Here is a 17,312-nt window from a genome sequence, read left to right as displayed (position 1 = left end):
CAAACCATTCTGCGACTCGACGAAGACACGTTGGCGGAATGCGAAAAGGATACCTTTGCAGTTACTGGATGCACCGTAACTACGCATAACACCTTCTGCGAACGAGCACGGCGCGAAACCTGTGCTAGCTCCCTTCACGCGGGAAACATCGCCAACTGCCACACTCAACCTAGCCACCTGAAAGCGATAATGCCTGTAGATGACGGCGTCGTGGTTATCAACGAAGCGACAGCGCGCGTCCGAACAGATGATGACGCAGAGGTAACCGTCTCAGGAACCTTCCTGATAACTTTCGAACGGTCTGCAACTATCAATGGCACAGAATTTGTAAACCTGCGCAAATCACTAAGCAAGCAGCCTGGCATCGTGAGGTCACCGCTCCTAAACATCATCGGACATGACCCGGCACTAAGCATACCACTCCTGCATCGTATGAACATCAACAACTTGCTATCAATTCGAGATTTCAAGGAGGAGGTAGTTGCGGCTGGCTCGCCTAAATTCTGGTTCGCGATTGGCGCGGTCCTGAATGTCGGACTAATTGGCTCATTCTTCCTTTTTCTGGTGCTAAGGAAAAGACGAGCCTCCATGCAGATGCAGAAGGCGATTGACAAATACGACATGCCCGAGGACGGCCATCATCCTGAGGGGGGGGTAGTTAACAACTAAGCATAAATATATTGCCCTAGCAATTAAGTAGCTTCGTATTAACAATGCTGACGCGCCAGAACTGAGTTCAGCGCTCTGCGCTAAGAACGGCCAGCAGCGGTAAGCTGACACTGCATGGAATGCTGAGTCGGCTTGCCGACCATGCTTTGATGGCGTGATGCATTGAGGCTTAGGGTATTTGTATAATTTGCTTGTCCCCTAGTTTTCAGTTTTATATGAAGCGCGCAACACATAAGTCGCCGAAATAAATATACTGCTCCGGCATTGCCGATAAAACATATCTTTCGTAATATTACTGGATCAAGGAGAACATATTTTGATCAAGGGCAGCGCGGGATCAACGCAACTTACCCAAGATAACATTGTGTTACATCGCAGAACATACATTAATGAATAACTTATATGCTCACTAATACAGGCATATGCGAGCTACTCACTCTCCCTCTCTTTGTAGCTGTTAACGAATAACAGCATAAGTATATATGTATATCCATAGGCTAAGCGAACATTATAAAAACTGAATAAATTCATTTTCTGAACCAATATACTAAACAGCACTGACATGCTGGCTTTTTCATTTAAAGAGTGCTCTTTTTACGATATATTAGTAGAACTTCAAGGATAAGCCAAGATCTTAAACAGTGTCTTTAAATTGTAAAATCTCTTATTATGAGATTTGTTAATATGGACATATATGTACCAGAAGTTCTATTTTTACCAGCAAAGGCAATCCCAGGAACTTCTCAAGTGCTGCTCCTATCGAGCAAAGGGACGGACGGACGCACCGATGCTGAGAGCTGAGGCGCTTCAGGTGTGTCCAGTCAATGGACCACGCCCACTCACGATAGCTACTGAAGGCAGAACGCAACACCTACAAGAAGCCCCTGGACCAAGTGAACAAGACACCTTGCCGAAGAGTGTTTGCCAATGTAAATGGGCTCTCATCAAACCGATGCATTTATTTATTGCTCTTTGAAAAATACTAAACACTGATATACTAACACAACATTAATAACATAATAGATTATATGTTTACCAGCAAAAAGAAAAATAGTGTTGAGAAGTCGTTAAAATGGTTAATAAAAAAAACCCTAGACGAGAAGAATTGACAAACTGAAATTTAAATAATATTTGAGTTGAATCCAAAAAGGGAAGTTTTTAAAAAAAAAAAAACCATAAAAGAATTTTCAAACGCAAAACTTTACTTAAAAAACCATAAAAAACGTTAAGAAAATAAATACCAAACCGATTGAGCAATCGAAATGACAGAAAGCAGCGACACACACACGCACGCACACACACACATGCACACATGCACATGCACATGCACATGCATAGATTTGTTTATGGCTGTGTGTGCGCGCTTTGTACGTGAGATGTTGACGTGAAATGCAGCGCAAACGCAATCCAAATCCAAATCAGAATCAGCTAATTTAAATGTTGCCGTTTTCTCACACTCAAACATTTTTGTGGCTGCGCGAGCCACTTGAAAGCAAACACAGCAGCTGCGGCGGGAAATAGGAGAAACGAAATAAAAACCAAACTGAGAAAAAATGCCTCAACAATAAATTCCTTGTGACGACTGGCGCGGTGCCGTCGCTGCCTCTGCTGCCGTCGCTGCTGCTGCTTGCGTTTGCATAAACAAAATACCAGCATAACATACATGCATACACACACATGCATGCACAAATGCTTAGAAAGCACATGCCTGTTGTGCTTGTTTATGTGCATGTGTGTGTGTGTGTGTTTTTTTTTGTGAATTGCCATTTGAAAGTATTTTTTGAACAATGGCAACGCTTTGTCTTCCATTCTGTTATTAGTACATATGTACATTCCTTTGCCGCCCACTCGGCTGGCTCAGCACGTTTTGCAACACTGCCTTTGACTTTTCAATTAAGAATGTTAAACGTTCAAGCCGCGGAGCCTTTGCTCTCTTTCTCTCAATCACTGCGCTCTCACACCCACACCCACACTCTCCTCTCCTCTCCTCTCTCTCTCTCACCCTCTGCGCCTATCTTGCTGCCATTGCACACCGTTATTTGTACAAATTAAATGATTTCTTTTGTGTTGAAGCTCAAGTTAAATACATATAAAAGTGCACACACACACACGCACACAATGTACATACATGCATACATACATACATGTGTGTATTTATGTAAGTAATTTGTTCGTCTTTGTGCGGCTGTGGCTTAAAACTGATTTTGAAAATCACACACAGACACACTGATACACACACACATGCGCACATACAGTTTTGCTCAATACACTTACATTAAGAAAAAGCTTGGCCAGCTGGGCCTGGGCCTGGGCTGGGCTGGGCTGGGCAGTTGTTGCCCGTTCGGTCAATGCGCGTGCTTGAATGTTGTGCTTATTGCCGTCTTCGTTGTTGTTGTTGTAGCTGTTATTGTTGTTGTTGTTGTAACAGCTATTGCGCAAGTCTGGCCGCTTGCCGTTTTTATTGTTGCTGCCTTCATTGCCATTGTTGTTGTTGCTGTTGTTGTTGTAGGACTCGGTTTACTTTCGCATTGTCGCTCGTCTCAGTTTTCTGCAAAATGCGAAGAGACAAAAGGGCAACAAATGATTACAACCATATTGAAGTTCGTGCGAGGGTGGCTTGAAAAGTTATTTGAAAACTTACAAAATACTGCACATAATTATAATACTAATGCAGTTCAGTTTCAATATATAATAATATATTTATATCTTTCTTTCGTCAGCTTGAATTAAACAATTTTGTCAATTGTCAATGAAGTACTACAATGATTTTCGAAAATGAGTTAGAACAACATGGAATGTTTAACTTTAAATTCTTTTACCTCCTATTTTTTTCCTACTTTTTTGCTGGCATTTTAAAGGAAAAGCTCACACTTCTGTCTAAGCGTTTACATTATGTGAAAATGTGGCTTCCTGTGTGTTAAAAACAACTTAAGAGAGCACCAAAATATTTTACAGTTTATATATTTTATTCTTACACAAAACCAAAGCAATTACAAGTTTTTGAAAAAACCTCTGATATGTTTATAAACCCACCTCGCTTGCGGAACACAGAACAACTTTGACGACGCGCTTGAGCCGCAAATCGAAAACGGACTTTAACGAACTTCTAATGCTCTATATATGTGTACACATAAGAATATATATATGTATGTATATTATAGCTTGATCTGGATTTTTATAATAAATGACCTAGCTTAGTCTCAGCTTGACCATATTGCCAAGTTTATGTATGTGTATACGTATATACATATATATATGTATGTATGTGTAGGGTATAATGCATTATTAGCATATTTTAGCATATACTCTGTGAATGTATTTAAAACGCTGAGCGTAAAATCCAAATGGGCCACATTGCAATTATTACTTGAAAAACTGCAGAGCGTACAAATTAAAATTGCTGCTAAACTCGATTAATGAACGGAGTGTGCGAGTGTGTGTGTGTGTGTGTGTGTGTATGCTGAAAGTATCGCATTTTTGCTGTATTTGCTAATTTGACAAAAAGTACTGAAAGATACAGTCACGTACTCCGCCGGCTGCTCGAACTGAAACTCGCTGTCGTATCCGCAAGATACATTCGTATTTATAAGATACAAACGCACACTCAGATAGATACATGTGTGTTTGGCATTAAAAAGACGCTGATATGCGCGCACCAGTTGACGAAAGATGCCCCCTTCCCCTGGCACCGACCCCTACTCCAACCCCCGCCGTGTTATACCTCATTTAGAGCGCAACTCCAACGTGAATCGACATCATCTGCGGATCGACTGCTGCACGGCTGCTGAGCGTGACGGTGACACGTTGCGCCGGGATTATGCAAAAACGCAAAAGAAATTGCAGCCGCAGTCGCTGTGGCAGTTGCAGTTGCAGCTGCACAGTGGGACCAGTGTTGGGGAAGACATGCTTTAAATTTGTTTCAGTAAATGAAATATCTAAACAAAAATGCAAAATATTTACATTCAAATGAGGAAATCGAGGTGTTGTAATTGTTTACAAACATTCAAACAAGAAAACAACAACAAAAAAAGGCGACACACAAACAATTCAAATATTCCAAGTAGTCGCAGCGCTCTATCGTAAACAATTGTACAACATTTGATTACAGTAAACAACAGTGTTGGAAAGTTAACTGACAATCACAATTGCTTACAAGTACAGGTACAATTTACTCGGCTAATTGACTTTTTGCTTGCCACAAAACTAAATCAACGAGATAAATATAGTATACATATATATAAAAATATTGTAAACAAGACAAAATTGAAAATTTCCTTCTTTAGGAAACGAGAATAAAAGAACGCTTTGCTTAAACATTTTCTAATATTATTTAAAATCTCAGCAATTTGAATAGAATAAATAATATTTAACTGTAATCTTAGAAAATTATTTCTTATTTCTTTTTTTGGGATAGCTTTCTCTAGTCTTGGCTAATCAAATGTAATATATATAAAGATGTTTCCATACAACTTTGCTCAAGATTCGATTGTCTGGCGTAAACAACTGAGAATCGGGCAAATTATAAGAGAAACTCATTAAATTTTTAAAGTGTATGAAAATTGGTTTATTATTGAGCTAAATGAAAACAAGCGGCACGAAAAAGATTTCTCAAATGAAAAATCTGGAATATCTTTCTATAGCTATTTTGAAATTCCATTTTAATAGAGCCCTTTAATTATTAACTGCAAATAAGAGATATCACATGATATTCCAGGCACTTAAAATCTCATGAATTACGTGATATGCATGTTAATTGAGAGTTGCTCGAGAAGTTGAATGAGTTCTTGACCGAAATGTGCGACATGTGCTCGATAAGAAACAGATCTTAAGTATCCACGAGTGTGTGCGTGTGTGTGTGTGTGTGTGTGTGTCGTTAACTTGGCTGTGACCCGGCACAGTTTTAAGCCCGGCTTGTTTTTGTTTTTCTTTCTTTTGGATGCGTCGTCGCTGGCATTGCCCAAAATGTTGCTTGCGTAACACTCGAGAGCGATGATAATGGCCCATGGGGCAGGTTGAAGCCGGAGCTGCTGCTATATCTGTGTGTGTGTGTGTGTGTGTTGACCGAGAGCGTTTCGGGTAAAACCACCTCAATAAACACGCACACACAACACACAACATCACGCAGTCATTTCGGAGCGCGTTGATTATTAGCTTGGTAAACATGCCAGCCGCCCCTTCCCACCCCTCCGCACCCCGTACCCCGCACCACGCCCTTTGGCCTTGCAGCTCAACAACATCTGTTTGTGCAGGCTGTGACGCAGTCAAATATATGTATATAGCATATATTTGTTTAACAACAACCAACAGCAAATAATAAAAATCAATCAATTTTGCATCATTTTCATTTCGATTTCGATTTCAATTTCAATTTCATTGTGCTTTTCCGCATTTTACCCTGTGTTCAAATGCGGCCAATGGGGTATAACAAGGTTGTGTAAATGTATGTAACAAGCGCAGGAGGAGATAGAGTGAGAGATAAGAGAGAGAGAGAGAGAGAGAGAGAGAGAGAGAAAGAGAAAGCAAGAGAGGGACGAACCGAGGCAGATAGAGAGAGAGAAAGAGAAAAAGCAAGAGAGAGAAAGAGATAGAGCGATAAAGAGAGAGAGAGACAAAGAGAAAAAGAAAGAGAGGAATAAAGCGAGAGACAAAGAGAAAAAGAGAGAGAGACGAAGAAGAGACAGAGTGAGTGACACGAAGAGCAGACAGAGTGAGAAAGAGATATATACATATATATAAAGAGAGAAATATATAAATATATAAAGAGAGGGAAATAGAAGAACATGGAGAGAGAGAGAGACGAATAGAGGGAAAGGAGAGAGTGGGAGAGCGAGTAAAGTAGAGAGGGAGGGAGAGATATATTTATAAAGAAAGAGAGAGAGAGGGGGAGAGAGAGAGAGAGAGAGAGAGAGAGAGAAAGAGAAAGAGAAAGAGAGAGAGCTGTTTATATTGATCAAGAAGATAATATTAGATAATATAATTATCATGAGAAAGTTGTAATAAATTTAATTTTTTACTTAATAAATTGAATTAATTTTAAAGTTGTAATTGAGTTATAGCTGCCTGCAGGGTATCTGGCAGTCGTGCACACTTGATACGTTGTTGTTTTTATGAATATTCGGGCTGTTGTGCAATGTGTCAGCCATGAGGCCAATGAGACACTCACTCGGAGCGGGGGCAGAGGGGAGGCATTGGGGCAGTGGGCGGGCTTCTTCTTATTTCTTATCAGAGTGTGTAAAACGTGTGTCCATTTGTCGAACTGGCTGCCTATCAATATTCGTAATATTTAAATGGTCTCAAGAGGATGCCACACACACACACACACAGAGAGAGAGCTTGTGTGTGTCAAGGGTTGCGCTGATTATTTTATGGCCATGTGGAAATCTACAGGAAGTGTCCGAATAGCCAGCGGCCAACGCCGGCGACGGACAGCGATGTGTTTTCCAGTGAAAAGCTATGAAAAACATTTAACATTATTTGTTGTTGTTGTTGTTATTTTTATGGCACTTTCAAGTGGTTCGCAACGCAACAGTTGAAGCAGCAAAAGTAGAAACGGACGAGATTGTAAACTTGGCGCATGGCCGTAAAGCAATTAAACAGCGCAACAAAAAGGGCCAGACACAAAGCAGGGTATGTGAAATGTAACCATTTGGGCCAAACGGAAAGGATAGGACGGCCCAAAAGAACCCAGCCATAAAAACAAGGTAAACATGTTAATAACATGCGTGAGGCGCCGCGGCGCCTTGTCCGCCAGTGTTGTAAAGTTTCCCATTTTACAAAAACCAAAAACCTAACCCAACACACATGTGTGCGTGTGCGTGTGTTGTTTAATTCCCATAGTTGTCACAGTGTGCATATGTTCCTTAATTTCCCAATTTCCCGTTCCCATTCGGGGCATATATGCACCGTAATTCCCGTTGATTTTTACCCAGTGAAAAAGTCACATGCTCGGGCACGCATGCCGGCAGCACTTACTGCGGCCCGTGGGCGTTACAAATGGCTCACGCTCATTAAATAAACACACATTGCGAATTTCGATGGCTTAGTCAACACTAAGAACTGCCGCTCGCAAATCAGGGTAATATTGCTGAGCCTGAGATCAGTTGTTCTATATAAAACTCAATCTGTAAGCTAGTATTCCTATGGAGACTATATAGTATGGCAGCATCCGAAGCAAGTTTCGTTCGTCTAGCTTCAAGCCCGACTGAGTTCACATGGGGCGTTCGGGCATGGGATCTATTGCAAATCAAAAGTGTGTTGAAGTGGGAAGAATCTGTGCGTTTCTGAAAAAGTTCCTTTAAAATCGGGGCCTCTGAAAGGAATCGTTTTTAAATATACCAATATATTTCCTATTTCTAACTAAAGACTTGATTCATGTTCGACTAATGACTAATTTGCTTGACTTTTGTTGGGTTCTCAGCAAGTCTCAAGATCGTATTACCCCATTAGAGAACCCAACTGATAAAACTGGGTACAGCTGCTTTATTTTATTACAGACGCACGATGAGTAACTCGCAGCTTAAAAGCGAGTAAAACCTGACGAGGTCTAAATTTCAGTTAAAGTGAACATATATTTTCTTTGGATTTTCTTTGTTGTTTTCTTTTAGGTTCTGTTTGCGCTCGAGAGAAAGTGAGGTAATTGACAGCTCTACGGCTGTATTTGTTTGGGGTGTGTCTCGATTACAAGATTTACCTGTTCGTCTGTTTTTGTTTTTTTAAAGCACATAATCTTATCAGCTTAACGTGCGCGCACAGTGCTGGCCATGCAATTAGTGACACTCTGGCTAGTTGCTTAGTTTGCAGTGTTGGAAAATACAAAAATAATTAGATTGCGCTACTTGCCAATGTTCTTAATTCGTAAAAATTTCGGTGTTTATTGTCCGATTCAAGTACGTTTATATACAAAGAGTTACTATTGTTCAATTTAATTAAATTTGCGTCTAGATATCTGTGAGAATAAACTAGAACTTGGCTCCTAAAATAATCGACATGCTTAAAATATAATGATAATAATGAATAAAAATCGATATTTAACGATTTTGATGACATGATAAATGCGTGTAAGCTTCCCCAATTATGTGAGCACCACTGTATGTGTTTATTGGACAAACACCTACCTTAGCAAATGGTCTCCATGGGTATCTTTGCGGCAACCTGGCCGCTCGGACTGGCTGCAGTTTGTGGGGCATCCTCTGCAACGGGGCTGGCTGGCGACATGGCTGTGGCTGTTGCTGTTGTTGTTGTTGTGATGTTCATGGAGGTGTTCTGGGTGAACTCGGTGCCATTGGCAAGGGAGGGTAGGCCCTGGGAGCTGCTCGAGTGCTGTACGCCGTTGGTCGTATTGGTGATGTCGTGCCTTAGACGCGGACAGCAGATGCGCTTGCAGGCGGTCCACACCTGGGGCTGGCAGCCGACAACAATGAATATAAAGACGCCCTGGAGCGCATTGATCAGATCCGTCAGCAGCCAGACATCATGTGGGCCGCCGACCAGCCACGAGATTATGTCCCAGATCCAGGTGACGCCCATGACGACGACCAGCTTGAGACAGACGCGGCCCAGCGCCGATTTCTCCGTCGTCGACTTGACATCATCGCGCTTCCACAGGCCGCAGGTCAGCTGATGCGTTGTCGATATGAAGAGCACTATGTTGGCGCACAGCAGCAGTCCGATGGGCCCGTAGAAGTAGGCGAATATGGCCAAGGAGCGATTGTCGAACCAGCAGTACAGCTGGCCAAAGCCCGGACGCAGCAGCGCAGTCTCCGTTTCCGGCAGCTGGTCCACGCAGGCGGCAATGGCGCAGATGAGGAGCGGCAGGCCCCAGGCGTATGCCGAATAGAGCCGGAGACGCAGTGACTCCTGATTGCGTTCCAGCGAGCTGGGACGAAAGTCACGGAATGTCCACCAGATGTTGAAGCACATCGTGTTCAGCCAAAAGAACGCCGACAGAAAGAAGAACTGCATACCGATCGCTAGCAGCAGGCAGCTGACTGTGCCGGGCACCAGGGCCGTGCTCAGCTCCTCGATGGCCAGCAGAATCTTGCCCAGCAGCAGGCAGAATACATAATAGATCTGGCAACGCCAGTGCAGCGCATGATGAACCGCGGGCAGCATATAACCAGCGACCAGCGTGGCAGCCAGAAACACAATCGATATAAGAATGCCCACGTCCAGGACAGCCTTCTGGAGGCTGCCCTCGACACCGCCGTACGGCACATTGTGATGCCCTCCGGCAAAGTGTTGGGTGCAGGCAATTATTTTCACCTCGCCCGCCCGCTCCGTATGCTCCAGGCAATACTGCGCGGCACTCAGATTCGTGTGCGTCAGCCGGAGATCGCCCGTGCTGCGATTGAGCGTCGCCTCGTGCCAGTCGCCGGCAATGGCATAGCCGCTGCCATTGCCCAGGCACTCGGGCAGGCCGTAGCTGGTCTGATAGCTGCCCGGCAGCAGCTGTGGCGCCAGATGCAGCTGCAGCTGGCCGCTGTCCGCACGCTCGGCGGCCGTTTGCAGGGTGCAGCCCTTGGTGCCGCTGTCGTAGCTGCCCCACTTGCCGCAGCATTTGCGCAGGCGCAGCGGCGACATTGTGGTTGCGGCTGGCTGCAGTGCCTCGCCGGCCGGATCCGAGCCGGGCACACGCTCTCTGTCCATGGCGGCCGGCGCTGGTTCGCTGTCCAGGCAGACGAGGGCCACATCCTGATCCACACAGTAGCTGGCCGGCTCGACGAGCAGGCCACGCTCCCGCACCGACATGGTGCCATTGGGAAAGAGCACCACGTTCGCCTGGCGGCTGCTGAAGAGCTCCTGTTGCTGGCGCTGCGCCTGGCAGCTGGGCCGCACATTTGGCTGGAACTTGATGAAACGGGGCTTGGCGCCCTTTGGCTCAAAGAAGCGCTGCTGCTGCTTCAGATACACCAGCGGCACCCACATCTCCGAGGAGCCCGCTATGCACTCCAGCGTCGTTCCATTCAAATATTCACCCTGGTGGCAACACTTATTCAGCAGGACGCGCGGGGGCGGCGGTCGCCCCGAGGCGCTTGCTGGCGCTGTTGTTGTTGTTGCCGTTGGCGTTGCTGCGCTGCCTGTGACTAGCTCTTCTTCTTGTTGACTGTTTGCTGCACAGATCAGCAGCAACAGCAGCCAATAGCTTTTCATCTTTGTGTGTGTGTGTGGGTGTTAATTTGTTTCGCAAGACTTCGTTTATTTAAGCGCTTTTTAAATAAACTCACACTAATTGCCGCACAAAACACTTTATACGACTCCTGTCTACGTATATTTTATATATATTAGTATTTATGCTAATGTTTGCAGCATTTGCAGCTGCACACAACACTACTCTTCGCTGCTGCTGCTGCTGCACACAACACTGTTTTCGTTTGAGCCTCCTTATTGCTTCCTGTGCGCTGCACGCAGCACTGTTTTTCTTTTTTTTTTTTTTTGTGGACACTCAAAACAAATGAATTTGCTGCTGCCGCACACAACACTGTTTCCGCTGCTGCTATTAAGACGAACTTCAATCAAGCTTTGCGGCTGCGCTGCAGACAGCTTTGTTTATAGACGGACGCCTGTTGCCTCTACGTTGAATGCAGAAAAGCTTTCAAGACACACCAAAGATTTGTACATACAACAAATACATGCATGCAGACACATATTCGAGATGCCAATGCTGAGCGGTTTTTTCTGCTGTAGCGTTGTTGTTGTTGTTGTTGTTGCCGTTGTCTTATTTTCTTCGTCTAATTTTCTGGCTCTCTTGTGTGGCTTCTTGTGCGCACGTTTGCAGGCGCTCGTTGTCAATTATGTGGAAATACAAATACTGTGCTACTTGTTGTTGTTGTTGTTGTAGCTCGTTTCTCGTTGTCTGCCTTGCATTGTGTTTGGCACTAGTTGTTGTCACCCTCTCCCCCCTCGTCTGATGCATGTGGTGGCGTTGCCAGCGTCGTCGTCGTCGTCGTGGTCGTCGTCAAGCACGCATGATCTTTTCTCTACTTCTCTTCAGCTATTCGCTTTCGTCTTCGTCTTACAATTGTCTTGTTTTTCTTCTTCTTGCTGTTGTTGTGTGTTTCGTTTCGGTTCTCAAGCGTAGCAGAAAATGTTGCTTTTCACTTTTCTGCTCTGTGGCTGCTCAATGCCGTTTTTATATTTTGTTTATCATTAATATATAAGCGCGTTAAAATGTTTTTTTTTCTCCTTTACTTTTCTCTTGGCGTCAGTTGAACGAACCACAATTGAATCTCAAGCGCGTCAGGCAAAAATAATTCGAAAAAAAAAATTCACACACACAAATATTTATGCCGAGCTGCACGTCTGCAACGAACGAATGCAAAAGACCGACTGCCGGACTGTTAACTTAACAGGCGTGCATTAATGTTGTTGCGGCGCTGCTGTTCAGGTATCGATGCTGCTTAACAGAGTGCTGTTGTGGCTATCGATAGCTTGGCGCGTCGTTTTTGTTATTTAACAGCACTGTTAGCATGTTAACAGCTGGTGTAGTTATTTAGTAGAAAATGGTTATATGCTAAGCTAAGGTGGCTGAACATAATATTTAAACGGCATGGCATACTTTCAGGCGGCGATTGTTAAATATTTTCAAGCTTTCGTCATGGGTTGTTGGCACTGCTAAAAGTTTTAGGCGCATACTGTTCTCAGTATTTGAGCTTAGGCTTGCTATATTTATGGGTACAGTTAAATAATATGGGCTAGCACCGACTTGAACCCTTTCTAGTTTGCTATATTATGGCTAAGCATAGACTTGAACCGCTTGCATGCGTAAAATCATATAAATATAAAATTTTATATAAAATAAAACTTAAAATTAAAATAATATTTAATGCTATAAATGAAATATTTTATTATTGCAATTAAATTGGATGCTCGCTTTTCGGGTTTTTGTGTATTTTTGTTAATGCCTGGCCAAAACTTTATTTCTTTCCATATATCTACATATATTTATCTACATGTTATCTGAATCTTTATCTAGTTGGGAATCGTGAGTTATTGTTGCACCTAGGCCAGTTAATACCCAGAGAGCTCAGCTAAAAAAAAAACAAGACTAATAAATCGTTGACACCTCTCGAAACTCTTGAAAATATTGAAGCTGCGATGGCAAGCGAGAGGGGTAGGGGCAGGCGTGGAGGGTGGAGGGAGTCGGGGGTGGGTTTGATTGGTGACTCTCGACTCCCAACGAGTGTCTATTTTTGGGGGGAGTGCAGCAGCACGGCAGGAAAATTGGATAGAAAATAGAAACAAATCCATTTGATTAAAAGTGTATGGTAGCGCGCGGGCAGGGGAGGGTAGGGAAGGGGAGGGGTGGATTGGGTTGGCTGGGCTGCGCATTGTGCTGGATGGTGGTTGGGTCCCGTCTGCGAGCTGTGGCATTAAGACATCAACTGCGCAAACAACAGAAACTCTGACAGCAGTTAAAATCGTGAAGCAAGCGATGTGGAACCGGGCGACGGTCACAAATTCACCACGGCCTTGGGACCTGCTGCTCGACCTACACCTCCACAATAGCCTGGCAACCGCCCCAGCCACCCAACCACCTAACCACCCAACCACCCAACCACCCAGCCACCCAGCCACCCAACTATCCAGCTGCATTTTGGGCTTTGGGTGCTCTCTGGTGCTTGAAATTAGATTTTTGACTGAGCGAGCGGCGACTGGTGGGGCCTGAGGAGCTGCTGCCAAATTGGCCAGTGTTGCATAACATTCGTTGCGAGTCTTAAGTGCGCTACACGTGCCCAGACAAATGGCTGGGCGGGGCGGGGTGAGGGCGGGTTGGGGCTTGCGAGCTGAGCCCGAGTAAATCCTTCAAAAGAGCATGTGATTTATAATATGCCCGTTCAAGGAGACGGGGCACCTCTATGCAACAAAATAAAGGGGAGTGGCGGCCGTGCAGAGTGGGTGGTTGGGTGCTTGATGGGGGGGGGGGGGGGGGGGGGGGGGGGGGGGGTAGAGGGGGGTTGGGTGCGGTGTGAGGCGCCGCCAAGCAGAGCAACAAATAAATGTTTATGAGCGGATTATGTTTGGCTTTACGGAATTCCATTTGAATTTAATGAGCCCAAAGATTACGCACATGATTAAGATGTTGGCATGGCCGGGTATGCGCGACCAGCAGTTACCCTGGAATCAGCAAGCACACGGAGAAAAACCAAAAAGTCGCTGCTAAATTTGTGTAGAAAAGTCACTTTTCCAATTGAGAACGACAATTGCATTAAAAAGTAGCCCTGTTCTTTATTTCTGAGTTCCCGAATGCTCGACTTCGTTGGATTCCCCCATCTCTAATAATTTGATGGTATTTTCATGTCTATTTTTCTATAAAACCTGCCTGAATGCCTTATTTGTTTCCTAGCTTGTTATATTACAGCTCGAAAAAGGCTTTACTTTTTATTTTGGAATTATTCCCGATACTTTCAGACCCAAACGAATAGAATGTCGACTTTCTGAGTCTATAAGAAATATATTCATATATATATATATATATTTACTAGGCATAACCCAGGCACAGACCTTACATATGTGTATATCTGAGCCTCAGCCCAGGCGCAGATCGAAAAGCAAGGCTTCTTCCTGCTCTGCTCGCTGGAAAAGAAACTAGCCCAACATAACTTCGGAGTTCACGAACTGATTTATCTGAAAGTCTGTATATATATGGATAATATAAAAATGTGCAAGCATACCAAAATTCAAGACGGGAACTTGCAGAATCCTCCAGATTTTGAGACATGGCTTGAGTTAGCTTAAAGTCGGGGGGAATTAAAAGTGCATGCAAAAAAGTGAAATCAAGTATATTCGTCTGGCTGCGTGTGCCCCAGTTACAGCCATTTTACAGGGTATATGCTATGCTCTGGGTATAGGCAAAGTATCGCGACGTTGGCGCATTTTTAATTGAAATATGTCGCCGCGACATTTCATACACATTTAACAATCCATCAGACGGGTCTCATTTAGCCCCCCCCCCCCCCCCCCCCCCCCCCCCCCCCCCCCCCCCCCCCCCCCCCCCCCCCCCCCCCCCCCCCCCTTATCTAATGCCTCGCCTCTGCACGCTACTACTACAAGCCCCCCTTCCCCCCCTCTCTCTTTTTACCCCCCTCCCATTCACCGGAATCCACTTAATGGCACTCTTGTTGTTCGGCCTGTTGTCTAATTTATGCCGGCATCGTTGCCGCCTTGTCTTCAATTAGTCGCTCGGCAAGCAGCAAGCGGCAACTGCAACTGCAACTGCAACTGCCCCTCGGGAGCGCAGCGGCTTCTCTTCTTACACAGCTCACAGCTGAAGCGGGGGAGAGAGCGAGCGGGCGAGATGTGCGCCCTCTTCGCAACGAAAATCAAACTTCAAACTATTCGTCTAGCATTACTTGATACTTAACCGACCTTTATTTATGTCCCTGTCAACGCCTCTCAGCTGCTCAATTTTCCCAATACGCAAAAAAAAAACAACAAAACAACAAACTTCGAGTAGCCGAAGTCCTTGATACCCTAACTCTTCTCTAAAGTTTTTATGTTTCTTTGATTTGTTTAAATAACATAAAACTGACAACTTTTTATTTCAATGTGCCTGCTAAAGTTGACAGCAACTTTGACATTTAATCTTAAAGTTAGCCCGTTTCCATGCAAGTTAAAGATCTGTTTGCAGTGCTGCCACCCTGTTAATTTATGGCCCATCTGGCAGCACTGAAGATAGCTTGTGAAGAAAGCTTCTTAAAAAAGAAAATCATGTCAATAGAGATATTTGTATTTGATTTACACATAGTGCGGCGTTGCCAGATGCGGCTATGGCGTTGCCACACTGCAACAATACACTTTAACTCAAGTTTTACTTCTGTATAAGCAAAGTTTCTTTTCGCTTTGTTACACAAGTCACAACAGAATGAAAATACTCTCGGCTAGGGCATATTTTTATATCTGTCTGCCTTTGGGGGGGGGGCTGGTCGGGCGTCTTGCAGTGGCTACTTGTTAATTGAAACCTGTTGTAAATCACAAATCATATCGACTGGCGTCACTTGTCCCAACAGCAGCAGCAGCAGCAGCAACAGTTGCTGACAGCGGCAGCAACAGTTGCAGATGTCGTCGGTTTTTCATATTCGAAAAGCTCAAGAGGGGCGACTGCAACGTCTTGCATTACATTTGGGGACCCATTTTGGGCAGATCATAAGTTCACAAAATGCCCATGCAATATCTGAGTGAGTCTATTCATTATGAAACAAGCGAATGTAACAACCGAGTGAGTGTATTCATTAAGCATTATGTTTTATAGCGAAGCGTGTGACAAATAAAAATCACAAGTTGGGGCATTTAGCTCTTCCTATTTTAGAGTTATGCTTAAAAGAAGAAGTACTGAAATCGATATTTATCGGTTTAAGTTAAATAATACCCTAGATTTAAACCAATTTCAGACTATCTTCTGCGAGCTAGATCTATACAAAATTCGAGACAATATATAGACGGATTAACTGGTGTTACCCGGCCACGCCTAGTCTGTGACATCAATTTTCCACCCATTTTCCACTCGTGAAAATTTTAAATCTTGAGCTCCACACCTGCCAAAATGTTTTAAGCAGCTATTTGAAAGTGAGTTTGAGTTAAGTCGTATTAGGAACTTCATGCAGGGCTTAGTTTAAATCCGATCGGACGAAACATAAATTTTAACGCAAAAACCTTGATTCGAATTTTCAAAGCAGTCGGCGTGGATTCTTAGGAAAGTGTGCAACACCTAAGATATAGATAAGATTATTGGAAATAAATGTAGAGCCGAAACTTTACCCAGCTTTTTTTAACTCCCATTTCCACCAAAGAGTTGTGGATTTGCCGAAAAGTGTGGGAAACTTTTCATATTTCGTATTTGAAAGGTAAACAAAAACTTTATCAACTCTTTTTCACGATTCTTTCACGTTTGCTGGTGGAATTTCGCAAAAAACTTAAATTCATATTCTCTCTCTGTTAGCTAAAGGAACTGCAAAGGAACTACTTGCTAGTTGGTCTCTTAAATAACCCTGAGAAGTGCTGAGAGGGGGGTATGTCATAATCGATCACAATATTGAAATGGAATCAGACAACTGTAAACTAATGACATTTCCAGTTGCCATTCACAAGCCAAACAGGCCGCCCTCAAGAGCGGCTGCTGAGGCTGTGTGATCCTGTCTGGTCCTTGTATCCGTGTATCTCTTGTGGGTGCTCCTTTGTGCTCAGGGGTTGATGCTGGCTCGACTTGGCTCATTTGTTTGTTTTGAGTGGGTCGCTTGGCTGTCCAAATATGCGGCAGCTTGTAACAATTACCAAATGACACCCTCGACAATGGGAATTGTGCGTCCTGTGCGAGGGCAACTCCTCTGCCGGCCAGACAAATGCGCAAAAATATTCACTTGTCGCAAAATCAATGGCAATAATTTTGCCATTAGTTGTTGTTGCTGCTGTTTGTTGTCGCAAATGAAGTAATCAAATGAAATCAACTTAAAATTCAGTGTCGAAATTTATGAGCTGGAAGCGTTTGGATTCATGTCCTTCTGCCCAGGCACTTGCCACTTGCCACACTCGCCTTGGGGTTGTACCAAAAATACTCCAGATGTGCCTTTAGCTAAGCGCCAGGACATCTGCAGAGCTGTGTACCTCAGTCCATTTGGCTGAAACTCAAATTTATTCCAGCTCTAACCTAG

The 17,312-nt window shown here is 44.0% G+C and overlaps 1 protein-coding gene across 4 annotated transcripts in view; it reads right to left on the bottom strand.

The window, feature by feature from the left end:
- Positions 1-11,970, bottom strand: part of LOC115768835 (probable G-protein coupled receptor Mth-like 1) — a 30,822-nt gene extending 18,852 nt beyond the window's left edge. For 2 of the 4 annotated variants that reach the window (XR_004018623.1, XR_004018624.1), the window contains exons 1-2: positions 8,784-11,970; positions 2,944-3,217 (exon numbers count right to left, since the gene is read on the bottom strand). Coding sequence is in view for 1 of the 4 variants with exons in the window: in XM_030713531.1 (XP_030569391.1) it covers positions 8,785-10,818 (2,034 nt within the window). In the remaining 3 variants the exon portion in view is untranslated. Of the gene's footprint in view, positions 1-2,852; positions 3,218-3,310; positions 3,340-8,783 lie in introns of those variants that run through there. The other 2 variants (XR_004018625.1, XM_030713531.1) reach the window with 2 other exon arrangements.
- Positions 11,971-17,312: the final 5,342 nt, after the last annotated feature.

This window comes from Drosophila novamexicana, unplaced genomic scaffold, assembly GCF_003285875.2.
Source record: "Drosophila novamexicana strain 15010-1031.04,08,12 unplaced genomic scaffold, DnovRS2.1 tig00002052-arrow-arrow-pilon, whole genome shotgun sequence".
Taxonomy (NCBI): Eukaryota; Metazoa; Arthropoda; class Insecta; order Diptera; family Drosophilidae; genus Drosophila; species Drosophila novamexicana.
This window is presented reverse-complemented; position numbering and strand designations above follow the sequence as displayed.